This window comes from Trichomycterus rosablanca, chromosome 1 (genome assembly GCF_030014385.1).
Source record: "Trichomycterus rosablanca isolate fTriRos1 chromosome 1, fTriRos1.hap1, whole genome shotgun sequence".
Classification (NCBI taxonomy): domain Eukaryota; kingdom Metazoa; phylum Chordata; class Actinopteri; order Siluriformes; family Trichomycteridae; genus Trichomycterus; species Trichomycterus rosablanca.
In genome coordinates, this window is record NC_085988.1 from 81,227,612 (window position 1) to 81,252,705 (window position 25,094).

At 41.3% G+C, this 25,094-nt stretch overlaps 1 protein-coding gene across 2 annotated transcripts in view; it reads left to right on the forward strand.

The window, feature by feature from the left end:
• Positions 1 to 23,387, forward strand: part of rbm17 (RNA binding motif protein 17) — a 25,380-nt gene extending 1,993 nt beyond the window's left edge. The window contains exons 3-13 of one of the 2 annotated variants that reach the window (XM_062996645.1): positions 3,191 to 3,304; positions 6,475 to 6,641; positions 6,745 to 6,854; positions 6,936 to 6,980; positions 12,834 to 12,969; positions 16,749 to 16,900; positions 17,019 to 17,075; positions 18,581 to 18,654; positions 20,413 to 20,511; positions 21,865 to 21,937; positions 22,991 to 23,387. In XM_062996645.1, the coding sequence (XP_062852715.1) occupies positions 3,191 to 3,304; positions 6,475 to 6,641; positions 6,745 to 6,854; positions 6,936 to 6,980; positions 12,834 to 12,969; positions 16,749 to 16,900; positions 17,019 to 17,075; positions 18,581 to 18,654; positions 20,413 to 20,511; positions 21,865 to 21,937; positions 22,991 to 23,094 (1,131 nt within the window). In that variant the 3' untranslated portion in view covers positions 23,095 to 23,387. The remainder of the gene's footprint in view (positions 1 to 3,190; positions 3,305 to 6,474; positions 6,642 to 6,744; positions 6,855 to 6,935; positions 6,981 to 12,833; positions 12,970 to 16,748; positions 16,901 to 17,018; positions 17,076 to 18,580; positions 18,655 to 20,412; positions 20,512 to 21,864; positions 21,938 to 22,990) is intronic. The other variant, XM_062996653.1, reaches the window with a different exon arrangement.
• Positions 23,388 to 25,094: the final 1,707 nt, after the last annotated feature.

The following is a 25,094-nucleotide window of genomic DNA, read 5'->3' on the forward strand; positions in this document are numbered from 1 at the left end:
TGCATGTTCTCCCCGTGTCTGTGTGGGTTTCCTCTGGAAGCTCCTCCACAGTCCAAAGATGTGCAAGTGAGGTGAATTGGAGATACAAAATTGTTCATGACTGTGTTTAACATTAAAATTGAACTAATAAATCTTGTGTAAGAAGTAACTACCGTTCCTGTCATGAATGTAACCAAAAGTGTGTAAAACATGACTTGAAAATAATAAATAAGTACAGTTCCTACATGAGCTCGGGTGGTGCAGCAGCCTACAGCGGGTTTGAATCACAGAGCTGCTTGGCTGGCTGGGTGTCTGCACAGACAAGATTGACTATGTCTGTTTAACCAATACCCTGTGATGGATCGGCACCCTGTCCAGGGTATTACTGCCCTGCGCCCAGTGTTTCCTGGTGAAACTGGGCCTGCTGTGACCCTGACCAGGATAAAGCTGTTAATGAAAATGAAATGAGAAAAAAAAAAATCTAGCTTCTACATATTTTGTGTGTTTTGTTCTATGTAGTGTGTATTGAAATGAAATTTGTTATTGTTGTTGTTATAAGTAAATAAAAATGTAATAATGTCATCAAAAAAAGTATATCGTCAGTCCACTTTTAGCGGTTTTCACTTTTTTACGTGTTGAATGAGTATCACCATTGGCTGCTAGACCTGTCCATCAAAACCATGTATCATCTCCTCCTTCCCCTCAGGTACTGTTTGAGAAATGTATAATATTTTATCTATACAGTTTATTCAGGTTATTTAATTGCATGATTGTAAACATGATTTATATTTGTGCACGTAAGTCCATTTTACATATGAAACCAATGGACTGACGTCCTGATAAAGATGTACTGTACTTTCATTTCTGTGCTGAATTGTATCTAAATTCCGCCATCTGTGCTTTGTTTGCTATGGAGCCCCTTAGGGGTCACTAACGAAAAAAAATATGTGAAGAGCAAAATCCGTTTAGTAATTTGTTTGCACGGTTTAGTAATCTGTATCCACGGATTTGTAAACTGTACCCTTAGTTTAGCAAAACTGTACCCACGGATTTGTAAATCGTACTCTCAGTTTTCAAATCTGACCGCGGTCACGCTATCTGCGCTAAAAGTTTTACTGTGCGTCTAAACCCCGTTTTACGGTAATACAAGTGTGAAGCATTGAAGAGGATGAAGCATCTCTTTACAGTTTAATATACAAAACCTACCGAGTTCTGATGCATAAAAATTTACCAGAAAGAAAAGTTACAACCTATATGTAGATCTAAAAAGTACTAGGTAGGAAAGTGATTTTTAAAAATGCATAGATTTTATTAATAGCAGAGAAGGTCTGAATTTCCAACTTTTTAGATCTACATATAGGTTGTAACTTTTCTCTCTGGTAAATTTTTATGCATCAGAACTCCGTTTTGTATATTAAACTGAGAGATGCTTTATTCTCTTCAATGCTTCGCACTTGTATTACCTTAACACAGGGTTTAGACGCACAGTAAAACTTTAGTGCAGATAGCGTGACTGCTGTCGGACTTTAAAACTAAGAGTACGATTTACAAATCCGTGGGTACAGTTTTGCTAAACTGAGGGTACAGTTTACAAACCCGAGGGTACGGATTACTAAACCATACGTACAGATTACTAAACCGTGGGTATGGATTACTAAACCATACGTACAGATTACTAAACCGTGGGTATGGATTACTAAACCGTACGTACAGATTACTAAACCGTGGGTACGGATTACTAAACCGTATGTACAGATTACTAAACCGTGGGTACGGATTACTAAACCGTACGTACAGATTACTAAACCGTGGGTACGGATTACTAAACCGTGGGTACGGATTACTAAACCGTACGTACAGATTACTAAACCGTGGGTACGGATTACTAAACCGTACGTACAGATTACTAAACCGTGGGTACGGATTACTAAACCGTATGTACAGATTACTAAACCGTGGGTACGGATTACTAAACCGTACGTACAGATTACTAAACCGTGGGTACGGATTACTAAACCGTACATAGAGATTACTAAACCGTGGGTACGGATTACTAAACCGTACATAGAGATTACTAAACCGTACGTACAGATTACTAAACCGTGGGTACGGATTACTAAACCGTACATAGAGATTACTAAACCGTGGGTACGGATTACTAAACCGTACATAGAGATTACTAAACCGTACGTACAGATTACTAAACCGTGGGTACGGATTACTAAACCGTACATAGAGATTACTAAACCGTGGGTACGGATTACTAAACCGTACATAGAGATTACTAAACCGTGGGTACGGATTACTAAACCGTACATAGAGATTACTAAACCGTACGTACAGATTACTAAACCGTGGGTATGGATTACTAAACCGTACATAGAGATTACTAAACCGTACGTACAGATTACTAAACCGTGGGTACGGATTACTAAACCGTACATAGAGATTACTAAACCGTACGTACAGATTACTAAACCGTGGGTACGGATTACTAAACCGTACATAGAGATTACTAAACCGTGGGTACGGATTACTAAACCGTACGTACAGATTACTAAACCGTACGTACAGATTACTAAACCGAGCGTACGGATTACTAAACCGAGGGTACGGATTACTAAACCGTACGTACAGATTACTAAACCGTGGGTACGGATTACTAAACCGTACATAGAGATTACTAAACCGTGGGTACGGATTACTAAACCGTACGTACAGATTACTAAACCGACCATACAGATTACTAAACCGAGGGTACGGATTACTAAACCGTACGTACAGATTACTAAACCGACCATACAGATTACTAAACCGAGGGTACAGATTACTAAACCGTACGTACAGATTACTAAACCGACCATACAGATTACTAAACCGTGGGTACGGATTACTAAACCGAGGGTACAGATTATTAAACGGAGGATACGGATTTTGCTCTTCACATATTTTTTTCGGTAGTGACCTCTAAGGGGCTCTGTAGTTTGCACTATTACTATCAGGGGAAAAAAGTTCTTTGGAGATACGTTTTTTTCATCGGACATATCGGATATATTTATAAAAAGGGAATGGGACATAAAACATTTGTAAAATTTATATTGAAATAAAAACAATGTCACAGGTCAGACAGGTACTGTCTTAGTATCATGTATTCATGGTGCTCTTAAATAATTTGGTATTGTAAGCGTTTTTGTTTCATTACTGATCGCAGACTCAGAGGACGAGGCAGACAAACGTCCTGGCCCCGGTGATTGATCTGAAGAGAGGTGCTGGAGATGACAGACAGATTCCAGACACACCTCCACACCCAGCAGCAGGGTTGAAGGTGAGACTTGTGTGGAATTTAATGAGCCCTTCTACCATTAGTAGAAGGCCACTTCAAGGTTTTGGTATTATACATTGTTTATCTCAACTATCATCACTTACAAAACAAGCTGCTGTGATTAACATCAGTTGTAATGAGTCGAGTTCTCACAATAGCATCAATTTGGAGGTTCGTACTAATCAGATATTTACATTATTAGCTTATGTCAAGTCGTCAGGTCGCTGTACAGTTCACACTACACGACTGGATCTCTTGTAATCGGGAGTCTTTCAAGTCGGTGTGTATTTCACACTACATGACTGATCGGCGATAGGGGGTTTCACACTACACCATCTACCACCAACTGGAATCGCAGGCGAGCTTCTCTGGTCTCTCAAACTACGTTTTGTCATGAAAACACACGAGATGTGACGAAAGGTTTAATGATACCACGTCTAAAAATGCACGTCAACAAGTAGCAAACGATCAAAGTTTGTGCGCTGATGTGCAGTGTAAAATCAAAGAGGAAAAATAAATGAAAGCATGGATTGTTCTATAGTGAGTTGGAGATTCATAAAAATTTTTTGCAATGCAACGTTGGTGTTATGTGTTGTGGAAAAAGATCAGGTCAGAAATACTGTGAAACTTGTGTGTGTCGATGTATTCTGATAAACTATATTATGCCCCTGTCCCACGTTTTACACTCCTCCCCTGTGTTTCCCCTCACCCTGTATCTTGCGCTCTCATTGGCAGTTTGACACAGCACTCGTTGCCAGTTGGGCAACTCAGATCCAGATATCTGACATGCTAGAAATCTCGCTTCGGATCGAGTTGTTGAACGCCGAATTGCTCCTGAGCCGGCCAGTCGGCGAGCGAAAATCAGGGCAAAAAATCGTGTAGTGTGAACTAGGCATTAGTAGAAGGCCACTCGTTTTTTTGGGAATACACATTACATCTGTGCTTATCATCACTTACAAAACTAGCTGTGATGAGAGTCAGTTGTACTGAGCTGAGTTCTTATAACAGCATCATTTCGGAGGGTTCTGTGTATCACAGATCACAATCACAGGTTAATTAAGATATACAGTGTATCACAAAAGTGAGTACACCCCTCACATTTCTGCAGATATTTAAGTATATCTTTTCATGGGACAACACTGACAAAATGACACTTTGACACAATGAAAAGTAGTCTGTGTGCAGCTTATATAACAGTGTAAATTTATTCTTCCCTCAAAATAACTCAATATACAGCCATTAATCTCTAAACCACCGGCAACAAAAGTGAGTACACCCCTTAGTGAAAGTTCCTGAAGTGTCAATATTTTGTGTGGCCACCATTATTTCCCAGAACTGCCTTAACTCTCCTGAGCATGGAGTTTACCAGAGCTTCACAGGTTGCCACTGGAATGCTTTTCCACTCCTCCATGACGACATCACGGAGCTGGCGGATATTCGAGACTTTGCGCTCCCCCACCTTCCGCTTGAGGATGCCCCAAAGATGTTCTATTGGGTTTAGGTCTGGAGACATGCTTGGCCAGTCCATCACCTTTACCCTCAGCATCTTCAATAAAGCAGTGGTCGTCTTAGAGGTGTGTTTGGGGTCATTATCATGCTGGAACACTGCCCTGCGACCAGTTTCCGGAGGGAGGGGATCATGCTCTGCTTCAGTATTTCACAGTACATATTGGAGTTCATGTGTCCCTCAATGAAATGTAACTCCCCAACACCTGCTGCACTCATGCAGCCCCAGACCATGGCATTCCCACCACCATGCTTGACTGTAGGCATGACACACTTATCTTTGTACTCCTCACCTGATTGCCGCCACACATGCTTGAGACCATCTGAACCAAACAAATTAATCTTGGTCTCATCAGACCATAGGACATGGTTCCAGTAATCCATGTCCTTTGTTGATATGTCTTCAGCAAACTGTTTGCGGGCTTTCTTGTGTAGAGACTTCAGAAGAGGCTTCCTTCTGGGGTGACAGCCATGCAGACCAATTTGATGTAGTGTGCGGCGTATGGTCTGAGCACTGACAGGCTGACCCCCCACCTTTTCAATCTCTGCAGCAATGCTGACAGTACTCCTGCGCCTATCTTTCAAAGACAGCAGTTGGATGTGACGCTGAGCACGTGCACTCAGCTTCTTTGGACGACCAACGCGAGGTCTGTTCTGAGTGGACCCTGCTCTTTTAAAACGCTGGATGATCTTGGCCACTGTGCTGCAGCTCAGTTTCAGGGTGTTGGCAATCTTCTTGTAGCCTTGGCCATCTTCATGTAGCGCAACAATTCATCTTTTAAGATCCTCAGAGAGTTCTTTGCCATGAGGTGCCATGTTGGAACTTTCAGTGACCAGTATGAGAGAGTGTGAGAGCTGTACTACTAAATTGAACACACCTGCTCCCTATGCACACCTGAGACCTAGTAACACTAACAAATCACATGACATTTTGGAGGGAAAATGACAAGCAGTGTTCAATTTGGACATTTAGGGGTGTAGTCTCTTAGGGGTGTACTCACTTTTGTTGCCGGTGGTTTGGACATTATTGGCTGTATATTGAGTTATTTTGAGGGAAGAATAAATTTACACTGTTATATAAGCTGCACACAGACTACTTTTCATTGTGTCAAAGTGTCATTTTGTCAGTGTTGTCCCATGAAAAGATATACTTAAATATCTGCAGAAATGTGAGGGGTGTACTCACTTTTGTGATACACTGTACATTGTTAGCTTAACAACACAGTAAGGGTATGCTCACTCTGGGTACCTTAAATATTTCTTTCTGCCTTCTTTTTGGTTCCTTTAAGATACATCATATGGACAAAAGTATTGGGACACCTCGTGTAATTTTTGAATTCATGTTTTTCAGCCACAACAATTATATACAGGAAGTAATATGCTTCCAACTTTGACACACCAGTTTAGGGAAGGCCCTTTATGTTTCAGCAAGCTCTGTAAAGACACAAATTCCTACAGACATACTTTAAAGTCTGTTAAGAAGCCTTCTCAGAAGAGTGAATGTTGGTCATTTTTGTACCATTTAGTTTTAAAATTGGCTGTCCAGGTCAGGTGTCCAAATACTTTTGGCCGTATAAAGTAGCACCTCGAATCTCAATGCCAAAGGTTTTCTCTTTTGACATCCCTAGTATGAATCGTACACAACAGCATATCTAACTGTGTTACAGGATTCTGCGCCCAGTGGGTTTTCGGCAGGTGACGTCCTGATCCCGCTGGCGGACGAATACGACCCCATGTACCCCAACGACTACGAGAAAGTGGTGAAACGACAGAGAGAGGAGCGCCAGCGCCAAAGAGAGCAGGAGCGCCAAAAAGAAATCGAGGAGAGGGAGAAGTACGCACAGACGTTGTTTCTAATTCGTGCACCTATACCATGTTTGAGTTTTTAAAGCCTGGCGCATCACTGTTGAGCTCTGTGGTGTGTTTGGGTCGTACAGGAAGCGTAAAGAGCGGCATGAAGGCGAAGCTCCCAGCGGTTTCTCACGCTTCCCAGCAGAGGCAGATTCAGACGAGGATGAGGAGTATGAGAAAGAAAAGAGGAAGAGGAGTGAGTTGTTACTCTCTCACACTCATTAGCCATGTTTTCATCCTGGTTCTTTATCTGACCCTAGTTCTGTTTCTCACACAGGTGTGGGTGGAGCTGCTATCGCTCCTCCTTCATCACTCGTCGACTGTAAGTAAAATCCCGCCATGTCTGTAAAATTCCACTGGTGACAATGTCCACACTGTCTATCTATATATCTGTCTCTGTCTGTGTATACTTTATATATCTCTCTATCTATGTCTGTCTGTCTGTCTGTCTATACTTTATATATCTCTCTATCTATGTCTGTCTGTCTGTCTGTCTGTGTCTGCCTGCCTGTATGTCTGTCTGTCTGTCTATCTCTACATATATTTATATATATACAGTGTATCACAAAAGTGAGTACACCCCTCACATTTCTGCAGATATTTAAGTATATCTTTTCATGGGACAACACTGACAAAATGACACTTTGACACAATGAAAAGTAGTCTGTGTGCAGCTTATATAACAGTGTAAATTTATTCTTCCCTCAAAATAACTCAATATACAGCCATTAATGTCTAAACCACCGGCAACAAAAGTGAGTACACCCCTTAGCGAAAGTTCCTGAAGTGTCAATATTTTGTGTGGCCACCATTATTTCCCAGAACTGCCTTAAGTCTCCTGGGCATGGAGTTTACCAGAGCTTCACAGGTTGCCACTGGAATGCTTTTCCACTCCTCCATGACGACATCACGGAGCTGGCGGATATTCGAGACTTTGCGCTCCTCCACCTTCCGCTTGAGGATGCCCCAAAGATGTTCTATTGGGTTTAGGTCTGGAGACATGCTTGGCCAGTCCATCACCTTTACCCTCAGCCTCTTCAATAAAGCAGTGGTCGTCTTAGAGGTGTGTTTGGGGTCATTATCATGCTGGAACACTGCCCTGCGACCCAGTTTCCGGAGGGAGGGGATCATGCTCTGCTTCAGTATTTCACAGTACATATTGGAGTTCATGTGTCCCTCAATGAAATGTAACTCCCCAACACCTGCTGCACTCATGCAGCCCCAGACCATGGCATTCCCACCACCATGCTTGACTGTAGGCATGACACACTTATCTTTGTACTCCTCACCTGATTGCCGCCACACATGCTTGAGACCGTCTGAACCAAACAAATTAATCTTGGTCTCATCAGACCATAGGACATGGTTCCAGTAATCCATGTCCTTTGTTGACATGTCTTCAGCAAACTGTTTGCGGGCTTTCTTGTGTAGAGACTTCAGAAGAGGCTTCCTTCTGGGGTGACAGCCATGCAGACCAATTTGATGTAGTGTGCGGCGTATGGTCTGAGCACTGACAGGCTGACCCCCCACCTTTTCAATCTCTGCAGCAATGCTGACAGCACTCCTGCGCCTATCTTTCAAAGACAGCAGTTGGATGTGACGCTGAGCACGTGCACTCAGCTTCTTTGGACGACCAACGCGAGGTCTGTTCTGAGTGGTACTTTTGTGATACACTGTATGTCTATCTATCTATCTATCTATCTATCTATCTATCTATCTATCTATCTATCTATCTATCTATCTATCTATCTTCCTACCTACCTGTATGTCTGTCTGTCTGTCAACAACAAGTATATAAAGTGTGTATATGTACAGTGTATCACAAAAGTGAGTACACCCCTCACATTTCTGCAGATATTTAAGTATATATTTTCATGGGACAACACTGACAAAATGACACTTTGACACAATGAAAAGTAGTCTGTGTGCAGCTTATATTACAGTGTAAATTTATTCTTCCCTCAAAATAACTCAATATACAGCCATTAATGTCTAAACCACCGGCAACAAAAGTGAGTACACCCCTTAGTGAAAGTTCCTGAAGTGTCAATATTTTGTGTGGTCACCATTATTTCCCAGAACTGCCTTAACTCTCCTGGGCATGGAGTTTACCAGAGCTTCACAGGTTGCCACTGGAATGCTTTTCCACTCCTCCATGGCGACATCACGGAGCTGGCGGATATTCGAGACTTTGCGCTCCTCCACCTTCCGCTTGAGGATGCCCCAAAGATGTTCTATTGGGTTTAGGTCTGGAGACATGCTTGGCCAGTCCATCACCTTTACCCTCAGCCTCTTCAATAAAGCAGTGGTCGTCTTAGAGGTGTGTTTGGGGTCATTATCATGCTGGAACACTGCCCTGCGACCCAGTTTCCGGAGGGAGGGGATCATGCTCTGCTTCAGTATTTCACAGTACATATTGGAGTTCATGTGTCCCTCAATGAAATGTAACTCCCCAACACCTGCTGCACTCATGCAGCCCCAGACCATGGCATTCCCACCACCATGCTTGACTGTAGGCATGACACACTTATCTTTGTACTCCTCACCTGATTGCCGCCACACATGCTTGAGACCATCTGAACCAAATAAATTAATCTTGGTCTCATCAGACCATAGGACATGGTTCCAGTAATCCATGTCCTTTGTTGACATGTCTTCAGCAAACTGTTTGTGGGCTTTTTTGTGTAGAGACTTCAGAAGAGGCTTCCTTCTGGGGTGACAGCCATGCAGACCAATTTGATGTAGTGTGCGGCGTATGGTCTGAGCAATGACAGGCTGACCCCCCACCTTTTCAATCTCTGCAGCAATGCTGACAGCACTCCTGCGCCTATCTTTCAAAGACAGCAGTTGGATGTGACGCTGAGCACGTGCACTCAGCTTCTTTGGACGACCAACGCGAGGTCTGTTCTGAGTGGACCCTGCTCTTTTAAAACGCTGGATGATCTTGGCCACTGTGCTGCAGCTCAGTTTCAGGGTGTTGGCAATCTTCTTGTAGCCTTGGCCATCTTCATGTAGCACAACAATTCGTCTTTTAAGATCCTCAGAGAGTTCTTTGCCATGAGGTGCCACGTTGGAACTTTCAGTGACCAGTATGAGAGAGTGTGAGAGCTGTACTACTAAATTGAACACACCTGCTCCCTATGCACACCTGAGACCTAGTAACACTAACAAATCACATGACATTTTGGAGGGAAAATGACAAGCAGTGCTCAATTTGGACATTTAGGGGTGTAGTCTCTTAGGGGTGTACTCACTTTTGTTGCCGGTGGTTTAGACATTAATGGCTGTATATTGAGTTATTTTGAGGGAAGAATAAATTTACACTGTTATATAAGCTGCACACAGACTACTTTTCATTGTGTCAAAGTGTCATTTTGTCAGTGTTGTCCCATGAAAAGATATACTTAAATATCTGCAGAAATGTGAGGGGTGTACTCACTTTTGTGATACACTGTATGTGTTGAAAAAGTATTTGTAAGTGTGTGTGTGATGGGGTGTGTGTTTGTGTGTGCATTTGATGGTGTGTATGGTGTGTGTGTGTGCAAGTATGTGCAAGTGTGTATGGGATACAGTATAAGTATAGTATAAGGTCACTCACTGTACCTCACCTGGTGGCAGGTGTGTAAGTAGAGAGCTGCGAGTGTGCAGCTCTCTCGGTGCTCCCCCAGTAGGTGGGGCAGCTTGTCAGGGTTTGAGAGTGAATTAAAAATTAGGGATAATTTTGTTGATTTTGGTAAAAAAATTTGTTTCGAATTTGTGTGTATTTTGTACATTCAGTGAGGAAGTGCAGGTGAGGGATAGACCTTCTTCTCTTTGTCTGTCTGTCTGTCTGTCTGTCTGTTTATCTATCTACAAGAACTCATTAGCAAGAAATAGGTAAAAGCCAGAGATCTATCTCTCAACTTCAGGCCCTTTTTGTTTCTGAAAGAGTCTGTTCTTGTTGTCTTAGCTCCTAAAATCTTCTGACAGTTTTCGTAACATTTTTCCTCTCCTCGAGAAGTGTAAACTTTAGATGCTGGTCATGACTAAGCTTTGAGTCTTCTAGAACATAATTTTGGTAAAACTTGGGTACAAGGAGACACCCATCAACCATGACTTTAAAACTACCTTTCTAATATTCAGTAGCTCCCCCTTGTGTCAACAAACACTTCTGACCTGTCAAGGCATGGACTCCACAAGACCTGTGAATGTGCCCTATGGTATCTGGCACCAAGACATTAGCAACAGAGCCTTTTAAGTCCTACAAGTTTTAGATTGGATGGATGGATTGGATGGATGGTTTGTCCAGCACAGATTGTCAATCGGATTGAGATCTGAGGAATTTGGAGCTCGAGTCAAAACACTTTGAACTCTTTCTCATGTTCTTGAAACATCCCTAAACAGTTTTTGCAGTGTGGCAGGGTGTGTTATCCTGCTGAAAGAGACCCTTGTCATTAGGAAATACTGTTCCCTTAAAGGAACGTACTTGGAACTGCTTTTGTTGGAAGATAGGCGTCAGCATGGACGCTGTATTCAATCTGCGGGTTCCTGCTTTTAACAAAATGTAAGAATTGATTGTTCATCTGCTTTTTAATATATCCCAGTCTTTGAGGTACCAGTGTAAGGAGATAATAAGTATCATCGACTTCACCTGGCAGTGGTTTCAATGTTATGGCTCATCAGTGTAGAAGTATTTTTTTATGTCTCCAGATTTCTCTTGAACATTTCACTGTAAAGAGTGTCACATTAATGGTTCATGATTAGGACCATAAAAGCTGTGTATAGAGTGTAAGTAGGTGCTCGCTTTTGGTGTTCTTGTGCTCTTGTTGTAGTATAAACTCCACTAGGTTGAGCCATTGCACCATACACGACTATACATGTGGTCAGCTAATAACCCATTACTTCTACATCATCACTCTCCGATGCATTTTTCTCAGCATCGTACCAACTTTTTAATGCCATCAGCAATTGTAGCCTACTGGTTAAGGTACTGGACTCTTAATCGAAAGGTCGCTGGTTCAAGCCCCACCACTGCCAGGTTGCCACTGTTGGGTTCTTAAGTAAGGCCCTTTACCCTTAATTGCTCAGACAGTATACTGTCACAGTACTGTAAGTCGCTTTGGATAAAAGCATCTGCCAAGTGCTGAAAATGAATGAATGAATGAATCAGCAAAAAATGTTTTAGGTTGAGCTCGTAGCCACTGATGCTGTGCTGCTTTCACATCATCATCACATAAAAATCTTCTTCCCCTTAAAGCTTCTTTGAGCGTCCAAAAAGGTGGAAATCAGATGGGGCTAAATCCGGACTGTAAGCGCCTCTCAGTCTCTCAGACACGACCGATTACTCCTCCTCCTACGCTCACCGCTTATAACCAAAATATAAAAGTGCAGAAACTTTTTGAAGATCCCTCGTATAACGATACAATTCTCAAATCTGTCACTGTCCCAAAACTGCAGTACTAAAATATTTAGACAAAGTCAAATCTCTTGGGTCAAACTGAACTTGACTGAATCTGTGACATCATGATCAGTTAACTTATGTAGGTTATAACTTAAATTGAATTTTTGCCTCCAATATTTTTGGTACTTAGGTACCATGCACACGGGAAACTGGCTGCTATAAATGTCCTTACTGTGGAGTTCAGTAAGTGAGTGTTTAAAAGAGAGAGAGAGAAAGTTTACCTGTGATGGATTGGCTTCCTGTCCAGGGTGTATTCCTGCTTTGTGCCCGGTGTTATGCCAGCACATTCCTGACCGACGGTTTCTAGATTTGGTGAGAATGAATTAATGAATAACCTACCAAAGCAAGCTGTGCTGTATGAGCACTTCATGGAGAAACATGTTGTAACATCACAGGTGTCCTCAGAGTCTCTAAAAGTTACCTTCAAATAGGGTTTCTTCTTCGACCTCTGAACCCACAGCTATGCAAATGAAGAACCATTTACCAGTCAAAGTAGGAATGGAATTGAAAGAACTGGTGTGTGGTTTAGTAGGTTTGAATGCCACAGCATGCCAGCCGAATAGAACATTTTGAATATTATGTTTCCGTCCTTGTGCAGAGCTATCAAACGCAGGCGGTTCTAAATAATACATCAAAGCAGTGTGATGGCATATTACATTAACATGATGTGATGGGTTTGCATTCATCTCTACAATTGTTTATATATATTTGACACTTTGTCTGTTGCGGTTTTAGCATCGTACTCGTATGACGACGACGATGATGGAGGTCGCCAGCGCTCCAAAGTGGCAATTCCTCCCCCTGTGTACGAGGAATCTGATCGGCCACGCTCTCCTCCAGGACCCACCAGCTCCTTCCTTGCCAACATGGGGTCAGTGCCATTTAGGAAACTTAGTTTGTTCTTAATCTTAATTTATTTAATTTATTTAAAAAAGGCTTTTTGCTTCAGTTGATTTTTTAACTAAATCAATTGATTCCAGTTAGTGCCACACACACATACAGTACATACACACTGTACACATCTACACAATTATTGAGAATTTTTTATGCTACTCCTACTATACAAATGAACTTTCTAGGTATACAATTACTAACTGCAGGCCACCTGTTGCTTAGTGTCACCCCACTAAACCCACTTTATCAACAGACGGACGTCCTAGTAGAACCCCAATGCTATTTGGGTGGTGTTCCATTTTCAGCAATGTAAACACTGCTTATGACATGGCAGTGTGTGTTGTTCTGGTATGTGTGTAGCAGGTGCAATGTTGTTGGGATTTTTAAATACTTAACAGCTTGTTTTATTCTAAAATCAAAGTAAACAAAACCTGTACAGTTGATGTCAAGTTTAGACCAGTTATCCTGGTGTGTGACATCTGGAAGGTGATTAGTTGTACCATTGTTGATAATTGTTACGCTAAGGTTGTGTAATTAGTTGTACTAATTAAATGATAGTATTGGGGAATGATGTGATACAAGCTTTGAATACTGACTGAAAAACTTACATTTTGCTGGGTACTACACATAATGACTGACCACTAAGCAAAACATCTGCACTGAATGGTGTCAGCCAGGTTTATGTAGTCCTCCAAGTAGGGCTGGGCGATATATCGATATTTTAAAAATATCGATATATTTTCATACGCGATATAAGATAAGACAATATCGCTTATATCGATATAAATGTTGCGTTCCAGTTAGATCCGACAGTTCGTCTTTCTCTTCTCCCAGTTTGTCTCTGCACATGTTCACCTGCCCCGCCCCTCTCCCTCACTGCCCCGCCCCTCTCCCTCACTGCCCCGCCCCTCTCCCTCACTGAACACAACTCACCCATCCCCACCGCCTCACTGCCCCGCCCCTCTCCCTCACTGAACACAACTTGCTTCTCCCCACCGCTTCACCAGTAATTCCTGCAGGCAGTGATAGCATGGAGACGGATAAAGACATGACAGAAGCTATCGAAGAGGAGCTGCTTACTAAAAAGAAAAATAATGACTCTTTTTGGAATTATTTGGAGATGGTTCGAATTCAAAGTGTCAGATGAGCAGCAGAATAATGTATTCTGTAGAGAACGCCGAAAACAAGTCCAGACAAAAGGTTCCAGCTCCGTGTACCTTCATTCGTTTTTCACTTCAAATCCCAAAGTTAAAAAACAAGAAAACGAGTCGTTATTCGTTTCAAAAACCAATACAAGCGCATGCACGCGCTGACATGCACGTATTTACTTCATATATAAACAGTATAAATCATGCAAGTGTTGAGAAAGTAATAATAACGTAGCGGTGCGTCTCCTGTTGTTCTGACTCTTGTGTTTGTATATGTGATGTGCATATATTTGCTCTATCTGTAAAAATCAAACATTATGGGGAGTGATTTCTGTACTGGATGTTGTACGTGGTCGTGTTAGTTTATACTGGACGATTGCCCGACGTCCGACACGTCATTTATTTATTTATCTTCTATTATAGTATTTCTTGTTGTCGGCCAATAAACAACCAAACATTATTAAATTGCATGAACTAACTCTGCAGTAAACAAGGAGCAAACAGCAATTAAACTACAAATAAAGCTGTTAAATAATAATAAAGTGCATGAAGCATAACGCTGATTAAAATACATTAAATGTTGTAATAGTTACACAGTAACATGAACGATTAGTTCTGCCTGTATTACAGAACTGAGTTCTATACAGTAAAAGGAAATATTAATGTAAATGTTAATGTTGTGGCGACATATACATAAAATAATGTATAAAGTCCAAACATGTGGGGGTGGGGGGTTAAAGAGGGGTTTACTTTAACGGGGTTTTACTTTTAATGTCGCACAAGCTCAGCCGGAAACCGTCATTCCAACATCTTCCCTACACACTTGCTCCCTGCACCCTATAGTACACTTAACATTCTTAAAGGACCAGACAATATATTTGTGATTCACATTACACAACAGGAGATGCCTTAGAAAACTACTTTTCTTAGAATAGCTCTTTTCTTTTTTTTTCTTTTTTTTTTAAGGAAAAATAATTCTTGTGTGAAGCTTCCCCAGCATAAATATTAATAAAAGTACCTGTAAAAAAATTGGAAAATGTAGCTTTGTCTCAGAAGTGTCTTTTTGTTATTACCTTATGGGATAAAAAAAATATCGAGATATATATCGTATATCGCCATTCAGAAAAAAATATCGAGATATAATTTTTGATCCATATCGCCCAGCCCTACCTCCAAGTGTTCATCAGTTAGAGTGGACTGATATTTAATTATTTTAATATGGTAAAAGGCTGATTCACACAAGCAGTTTGATAGTTGATAGTTTGCTATCACATATGTGGGACATTTTATATGTTTGGATATTTTTCCTCAGCCAGCAAGTTCCAAAATTGTCCAGCAGAGGCCCTTGACTTCATATGTCAGATTGTAGGTTAAAATTTCTTCTTCAGATTTTTAAGCCAGCCCAAAAGCTTCAGCTTTGGCCGCTCAGGTGGCGCAGCGGTAAAAATACGCTAGCACATCAGAGTTGGGTTTTCGAATACATCGTATCGAAACTCAGCTCTGCCACACTCTGCATGAACAACGATTGGCTGTTGTTCATAGGGTTAGGCAAGCCAGATCATGGGTCCTCGTAACTGGTGCAATTATGACCCCTGCTGGCTGATTGATGGCGCCTGCACAGAGCTGAGGAATAATGCCGATCAGGGTGTGGCTCTCCGTGCACAGTGCTGATCGGTATATATGAACTCGACTCGTGCAGGTAAAAAAAGCAGTCTGTACTGAGCAGGTGTCGGAGGGGGCGTGTGTCAGTTGAGAAGCATTCTCAGTCAGCGGTGGAGGGTTGAATCAGTGGAGGGCGCAATCAGGGTAATTGAACACAACTAGATTAGGGGAGAAAATTGGGGGTAAAAGGTTGGAAAAAATAGAAAATGAATAAAAGCTTCAGCTTCACCAAATGGAAAGCACGTCAATGTTGCAATCTACCGAAGCAAACTAAAATCTCGAAAGCGCTGTTCGGTCTGCAATCACGTTTTAGATTAGCGGTGCTTTAGGCGGGCTGAGGCGTAGCTTTGGTAACAAACCGCAACTTAAAGAAACAGTGACCACATTTCATGTCAGCCACGTTAGACTATTTATCAACATAAGCTGATGCTGCTGCAGTTCTTTGTGCAATACTTTAAAATGTAAATACTTTTTACTTTTACTTTTTTCAGTTTTTTAGTTTATCCTATTTTATACTTATTTTAGTTTATTCTTATTTCATTCATGTCATACCCACCGAGGCCTGGGTAACTGTATTTCGTTCTATCATGTACATGGTTGAATGACAATAAGTCTAAGTCTGAGTCTATTTAAATAAGGCACGATCTACTAGCTTGCACTGATCGGCGAATTGGGCACCCCTACTCTAAGCTTTTTTTCTTGTTAGCACATTCAGAATTGCTATCGGTTTTACCATTGTCTGAACAATTGTTATGGATTTACTATTAGACTCTAGAACGCACATACGTAGCTACGAGTTAGCAAGTCGTGAAGGTGATGCGCTTGAGATGAGTCACATCATTGTGTGTTTTTCATCATGACCTGGGTTTCATCGTCTGGCTATGCTGAACATCCCGGCCCGTTGTTTTTCTCATCAGTGCTCACATTGTGTGTGTGTGTGTTGCAGGGGGACGGTGGCTCACAAGATCATGCAGAAGTACGGCTTCCGTGAGGGTCAGGGCCTGGGCAAGCATGAGCAGGGGCTGAGTACGGCTTTGTCGGTGGAGAAAACAAGCAAACGTGGTGGCAAGATCATCGTTGGAGACTCGGCAGAAAAGAGTAATGGCCCAGTGACTTTCAGTTTGACATTTTATGAACTGTTGTAGCACGTGCTGCAGTGAGATGAGTATTAAACCAGATCTTTAATTTTTTACTATCCATTTGTGTGTGTTTTCAGGTGGAGGATCCAATCAGAGTGCAGCTGATGTGCCTGGCTCATATTTGGGAGCACAAGGTTTGACCTTTTATCCATTTTTGATTTGGATTTATCACACTCAGTAACACATGATGACTACACAAGGGTTAATGCCAGAGGAGGTTTGGAAGTCTGCAGTTATTAAATCAGCAGATCATTAGTGACTTTTGTGCACCTGAGCACTCAGCGACCCTGCTCTGTCTCTGACTTTATGTGGTCCGAGTTGCTGTGGTTCCTAAACGTCTCCAGTTTTCAATATTGGCACTCACAGTTGATTATGAATTATCTAGGAGGAAAAAAATGTCACAAACTGTTGCACTGGTGGCATCCTATTACTGTACTAAACTTGAATTCACTGAGCTCATTAGAATGACCCATCCTATCACAAATGTTTGTAAAGGCAGACTGTATGGCTCAGTGCTTGATTTTATACACCTGTGCCAATGGGACTGAATAAAACACCTGAAGTCAATGATGTGTTCCAATACTTTTCTTAGTTTAAAAAAAAATTGTAAAAATTGTGTAAATGTATTTACACAATATATTTTTAACCATTCTCTTTATTGAGGTTTTCTTATGTCAGTACAAAACATACAGTACCTTTCAAGAGATAAAAGACAGATTGCAATAGGTTCATTGCAACAGGGGAGCTTCCATTTCAAAAGAATGGCACGTCTGGCCATTTACACAATATTAATGTGATTCAGTGACGTGTCCCAATACTTTTCTTTATAGTAAATTGTATAGTAAAAATGTGTAAATAATATTTACACAATATTAATGTTTACACAAAGAACATTATTTATTCACACACACACACACATACACACACACACACCTCTTAGAATGGGCTCTATAAAACACATGTCCTTTGCAAGTGAATGTAAACTGTGAAACTCAAGTCTCTCTGGCTAACTGCTTAACTGTTTGAGTCTTGGTCAGTGTGAGTCGCCATTTTTGACTGTTGACAAAACGGCTACAATTACTGAAGGGCGTCTCTCGCTGGTGCTGTGATGCTTGTTCACATGTGCATGATTTTAAGTTTTGGAAGCATCTCATTCTGTTGTATTACTGAATGATAGAAATATAGAAAATTAAAACCCTAAAATAAAATGACAAACATGCATGATGGGCTGAATCACTTTATGATTTTTACCCTCATTTGGCAGGGGCTAGTTTTCAAACCCTTGACGTTATATTTTTTTGTAAATCAGGAATAAAAAGGAATAAAGTTCAGGTAACAGCAGTTTTATTAATTAGAATCATCTTCATTTTGTGCCATTTCTGAAATCAAAAGACATGTAGTGCCTTTGTGATAGGCGATTCTTCATTAAAACCTGATTTATTAATTTGTAAAGATAACATAATCTTTTTTAAGTAGAGCAACGCAGTGTCCCCTCAGCTTTCGAATAAAAGTAACACAGATTAGTGAAACTTTATTAAAAATGCAGCCTAGCTTTGATAAAGTTCATGGCTGTTACGCTGAAAATAACAAAGTCGTGCTAAGTGTGTGTAGTAAAATATTTCTGTTCATTCTTTTTTAGCAGATACAAAAAAGAACGAGGTCAACCCTCTGACAGAGATCCTCAAGTGCCCTACCAAAGTGGTGTTATTACGGGTAAGTGGGCTAAGAAAGTGTGTGTGTGAGTGTGTGTGTGTACTTGAAAAGTAGGAACCGCTGTACGAACAGTGAAGTGTATTGTAAGTACTAACCTAAAGTCACCTCTACAATAATCGACAGCTCTGGAAATCATGATCAGAACAGGCTGTAAAAAACATTCTTTATTGCTTATGAGTTTGATCTTTCATTTAAAATATGAAAAAAAGCTCCCATCATTAGAAGACTGACGCATCAAAAAATCTAAAAAATAAGACAATAATAAGTAAAAATAATAAGAAATATTAAGACATTGTAATAAGTAAAATCTGAAAGACGTATATTCCTCACATTCTTCATATTGTTGTAAAGTTCCCCTAATCATTAAGGAATGCCTAAAGGTTTAGACATAACTTCCTGTCTCACTGGGATACAAATATAAGGTAACACAGGCATTGAATTCTCAAATTCATCAATCAGTATGAATTAAAATGCCAATTTTCTTGATTAGATTCATGATCAGATTGTGAAAGAGTTGAGAGTCCGATTGGAAAGGGATTTGTGTCTGTATTGGCTATACTCACATAGTGAGGAGCATGGTTTGAGTGGCCAAAGAATCTCTGAGCATCACAGCTGGATCAGTAGCAGACATTAGTCAAGTCTTGAGGACAGAAGGTCTCCCTAACTACGATCAGAAGCCACCTACATCCAGACCTTGTTTGGGAGGGTTGCCAGACGAAAGCCTTTGCTGTCAATGACTCGGTCAGCAAATAATTCAAGCACTTACAGTTCACTGGACTTTTTAGTGGGACCTGGATCAAACACCAGAGGTGGCTTTTGCACAGATGCAAATATAACCACAGGCATTCAGAAAAAAAGTTTATTTTGGGATCTGATTTAATTTTTTCTGTCAGTCTTTTATCTATCCATCTATCTGGGCGACACGGTGGCTAAGTGGGTAGCTTTGTCGCCTCACAGCAAGAAGGTCCTGCCTTTGATCCCCAGGTGGGGCGGTCTGGGTCCTTTCTGTGTGGAGTTTGCATGTTCTCCCCATGTCTGCGTGGGTTTCCTCGGGTTTCCTCCCACAGTCCAAAGACGTGCAAGTGAGGTGAATTGGAGACAATAATTTGTCCATGACTGTGTTTGATATAAACTTGTGAACTGATGAATCTTGTGTAATGAGTAACTACCGTTCCTGTCATAAATGTAACCAAACTGTAAAACATGACGTTAAAATCCTAATAAACAATATCTATCTATCTATCTATCTATCTATCTATCTATCTATCTATCTATCTATCTATCTATCTATCTATCCATCTATCCATCTATCCATCTATCCATCTATCCATCCATCCATCCATCCATCCATCCATCCAATCTAAGCAACTGAGGGATTGGATTAAGAGCCCAGCTATATTAACCTGGCAGTGCTGGAACTTTTGCTAGATCAAAAAGATCAAAATGAAAAACATTAAAACATCCTGTTGTGCTCGTTTTCCAGCTGTGCCAATATTTACAGTAAATGATTCCTTTTACCCTCTTCCTCTAGGGGTCGCCACAGCTGCTTTTTTTTCCACTTACTTTGATTTGGCACAGTTTTAAAACTGGATGAACTTTCTGATGCAACTCAACTATTTATCCAGAGTTGGGACTGGCTCTAAGGATGCATTGATTTGTGTCCCCCTCAATGACTAGGTTCACGTACCACCATTTGCCTTCTCTGTTTGTGAGCCCACAAAGCCTGTAGGGATTGTAAATGTGTGTGTTAATCCACAGAACATGGTGGGAAGGGGTGAGGTGGACGAAGACCTGGAGGGTGAGACAAAAGAAGAGTGTGAGAAATACGGTAAAGTCATCAAGTGTGTGATCTTTGAGGTGAGACAAACTTTAATACTTACGTTAGTGTAAACGTCCTTCAGAAGTTCATGTTAAGGTCAGGACTTGGTCAGGACTGGTCTGGTTGAGTCGTACTCTCATTTAATATTTAAACATTAAACACGGACGGATTGTGTTACTATTAATAACATCAAGGAACAATGATTCAAGGCATGCAGGCACGTCACAGACACAACTCTTTCTTCTAACTGAAATTTTGTTCCACAAGTTGCTTGCTGCTCTGTAATGTAATAAAACAGTGTGGAACACCGTGATCGTTTTATTTTATTCTCTGATTACATTTTATTATAGTCCTAGCCTGGAACATACACCGATCAGCCATAACATTAAAACCACCTCCTTGTTTCTACACTCACTGTCCATTTTATCAGCTCCACTTACCATATAGAAGCACTTTGTTGTTCTACAATTACTGACTGTAGTCGATCTGTTTTTCTACATATTTTTTTAACCTGCTTTCACCCTGTTCTTCAGTGGTCAGGACCCCCACAGGACCCCCACAGAGCAGGTATTATTTAGGTGGTGGATCATTCTCAGCACTGCAGTGACATTGACATGGTGGTGGTGTGTTAGTGTGTGTTGTGCTGGTATGAGTGGATCAGACACAGCAGCGCTGCTGGAGTTTTTAAATACCGTGTCCACACACTGTCCACTCTATTAGACACTCCTACCTAGTTGGTCCACCTTGTAGATGTAAAGTCAGAGACGATCGCTCATCTATTGCTGCTGTTTGAGTCGGTCATCTTCTAGACCTTCATCAGTGGTCACAGGACGCTGTTGGCTGGTTATTTTTGGTTGGTGGACTATTCTCAGTCCAGCAGTGACAGTGAGGTGTTTAAAAACTCCAGCAGCGCTGCTGTGTCTGATCCACTCGTACCAGCACAACACACACTAACACACCACCACCATGTCAGTGTCACTGCAGTGCTGAGAATGATCCACCACCTAAATAATACCTGCTCTGTGGTGGTCCTGTGGGGGTCCTGACCATTGAAAAACAGCATAAAAGAGGGCTAACAAAGCAAGCAGAGCAACTAATGGACTACAGTCAGTAATTGTAGAACTACAAAGTGCTTCTATATGGTAAGTGGAGCTGATAAAATGGACAGTGAGTGTAGAAACAATGTTATGGCTGATTGGTGTATTTACCTTGGGTAGATTGTAGCCTTTGAAAGATCGTTTATTTACAATTATTATACTGTTTGTCGAAGCTCAGAATAAATGAAAACCGTGTTTTTTACTGTACCTGGATAACTCTGCTGACCCTGATAATGGTAATACAGTTTTTTTTTCGTCCATCAGTTTGTTTAATGAATGTAACATCGTTTTCAGATTTCGGAAGTGATTGATGAAGAAGCAGTTAGAATATTCCTGGAGTTTGAGCGGGTTGAGTCTGCTATTAAAGGTGAGCTTTATTGCTTTTCACCCCACTGAAGACTTGAACCATAAACAAGGGGCAGAGGCACCCAGGTGGCGCAGCTGGCATATTCCGCTAGCACACCAGGGCCGAGATTCTGAACTCCTAGGTTCGAAACTTGGCATTGTCACTGGTCGGCTGGGCGCCATCTAGCGGGCATAATTGGCAGTGCCTGCAGGGTGGGATGACCGGACTATGTGGGTGCGATCTTCAAATGCTGTGTAAGGACCCTGGGCAGTATTATTTAGACATCCAAGACACAAGATGAAATTTGGTCTTTGTAATGAAGCTAATCAATGTACTCAGATGTGTGTGTGTACATAAATGTGTCTGCTCTGTGATGCCCTCAACGAGGAGGTGAACTACTATCCTCCTGTTGCACACAGTATTTGGCCTTAATTTGTCAACTTGACTATCTAAGTATTTTGACTTTATTCCTGAAGTAAACATTTAAAAACGTAATTGTTATTCTGTTTTATTATGTTCAGAAAGTTTATAAAAAGCATTTCTAGCATTTAAATCTGTTTGTTTTATAGGAACAATCCCAAATAGCATAAGTAATATTGGTAAAATAATGTTCTCAGGTGACTTATCAGTCTTATAGGGGCAGCACGGTGACTAAGTGGGTAGCACTGTCGCTTAACAGCAAGAAGGTCCTGGGTTCGATCCCCACGTGGGGCGGTCCGAGTCCTTTCTGTGTGGAGTTCGCATGTTCTCCCCGTGTCTGCGTGGGTTTCCTCCGGGAGCTCCGGTTTCCTCCCACAGTCCAAAGACGTGCAAGTGAGGTGAATTGGAGATACAAAATTGTCCATGACTGTGTTTGACATAACCCTGTGAACTGATGAATCTTGTGTAATGAATAACTACCGTTCCTGTCATGAATGTAACCAGAAGTGTGGAACATGACGTTAAAATCCTAGTAAATAAATAAATAAATAAATATCAGTATTATAGAGGTAACGCATAACTGATTTATGGATAATAACTGTGTGTGTTTGTATGTTTGCGGTGGATAATCTGTATCTGTATGTTGTTCCTCAGCTGTGGTGGATCTAAACGGAAGATATTTTGGCGGTCGAGTGGTGAAAGCCTGCTTCTATAACCTGGATAAATTCCGTGTTCTGAACCTGGGGGAGTCGGTGTGAGTCACACAGACCAACGTCACCCATCCTGTCTTCACGTGCGCTAGTGAAAACACAAGGAAAAACACCGGAGCCTTTTTTTTGTAAATAGCATGAATGATTTTTATACATCCTCACCTGACTGCATTCTTCATCCTCCTGTCTTTCCAGTGAGAAACATCTTACAGATCCATGAGATTTTTTTTTAGTTTATTTGGTTATTGATTTTCATTGTTGTAAATTCAGTGTGTATTACAATAAACATCATTCCTGACAGTATGTTGTATCAACCAGCAAATAAACGGTGTATTTGGAAACCTACTCTTGTCTTTAGTTATGTGGCCTCATCAGACCCTTAGATTTGTTGATCTAGTTTCCACACTGTTGATAAAACTCATCATCCCCAGAAGAATCACTGAGCAGATATAACATGAAAGAGTGAACATGGTCTGCAACAATGCTTAGGTACTGTAGGTGCTACGCGTCAAAGTAACATCCACATGGATAGTAGGACCCAAGGTTTCCCAGCAGAACATTGCCCAAAGCATCACACTGCCTCCTCCGGCTCGCCTTCTTCCCATAGTGCATCCTGGTGCCGTGTGTTCCCCAGGTAAGCGACGCACACGCACCTGGCCATCCTTGTGATGTAAAAGAAAACGTGATTCATCAGACCAGGGCACCTTCTTCCATTGCGCCATGGTCCAGTTCCAATGCTCACATGCCCATTGTTGGCGCTTTCTGCGGTGGACAGGGGTCAGCATGGGCACCCTGACTGGTCTGCGACTATGTAGCTCCATACAACAAATTGCGATGCACTGTGTATTCTGACACCTTCCTATCAGAACCAGCATTATTGTTGGACTGTTGGACACCTGTCAGTGCTCATAATGTTATGCCTGGTCAGTGTAAACTATATGGACAAAAATATTGACACACCCCTTCTGACTTTTGAAACAGGTGTATTAAGTGAGATATAATTTTCTAGGAAGGCCCTTTCCTGTTGCAGCATGAGCAAGCTCTATAAAAACATGAAGAAAAGCTCAATTTAAAGAGCCCTGACCTCAGCCCCACTCAACAGCTTTGAAGTGAACTGGAACATCAACTAAAGCTTTCTTGACCAACATCAGTATCCAGGCATACAAACACTCTTTTGACTGAATGAGCACAAATTCTCACAGAGGTACTTCAAAGTTTTAAAAGACGTGGCTGTTAAAGCTGAAGAGATCACCTAGAGGTCACTCTATTTAAATAGCATTTAAGTTTTTAAATTGGGACGTCCAACAAGCTCATGGGCAGGTGTCCAAATAATTTTGGTCATGTAATGTATAGGTTTGCACTCAAGTCTTTAAAATATTTTACAATGTACCTACAAATTTACATTTCTAAAAATAACGTTTCCAAAAGTAGATGTCATTATGATTACTGGGAGTCTCGGTTGTTCAACTGGTAAAGTGGGTGCAGCACAGCAAGATGAGATCCAGGAACTGTTGTTCGAATGCTAACTCTACAGTCTGCATGTCACAGAAGAAATTGAGATTCATCAGACCAGTCCAGTGTTGCTCAGCCTATGCCCATTGTAGCCTCCCACTGTAGGACTCCGGTGTGGTCTTTAGCGCAAACGTCGATTGGTCAAACGACACGGGGCAGCATGCCGTATGCATTTTATCACCTGCACTTTGACGAGTGCAGCTCAACAACAGGCCAATCGTTGTTCTAGCCCCCGACACCCACCCTCCCCCCGGCAGGTTGCTGCTGTTGGGCCTATGAGCAATGCCCTTAACCCTCAATTGCTCAGACTGTATTCTGTAATGTAAATCGCTTCGGATAAAGGCTTCTGCTACATTTCGTAAATGTATTAAGTTATGTTCTTTCACAAGTTGATTGTGGATTTTCTAAATACTGCTGGGTCAGAAATATACAAACACCAACTTCAATTATTTATTCAGTGGTGTAAAAGCTCTATAATATAATTTAAATTTGTGCAATTATAGTTGCATCTGGCCAGTGAGTTTTTGTGTCCACAT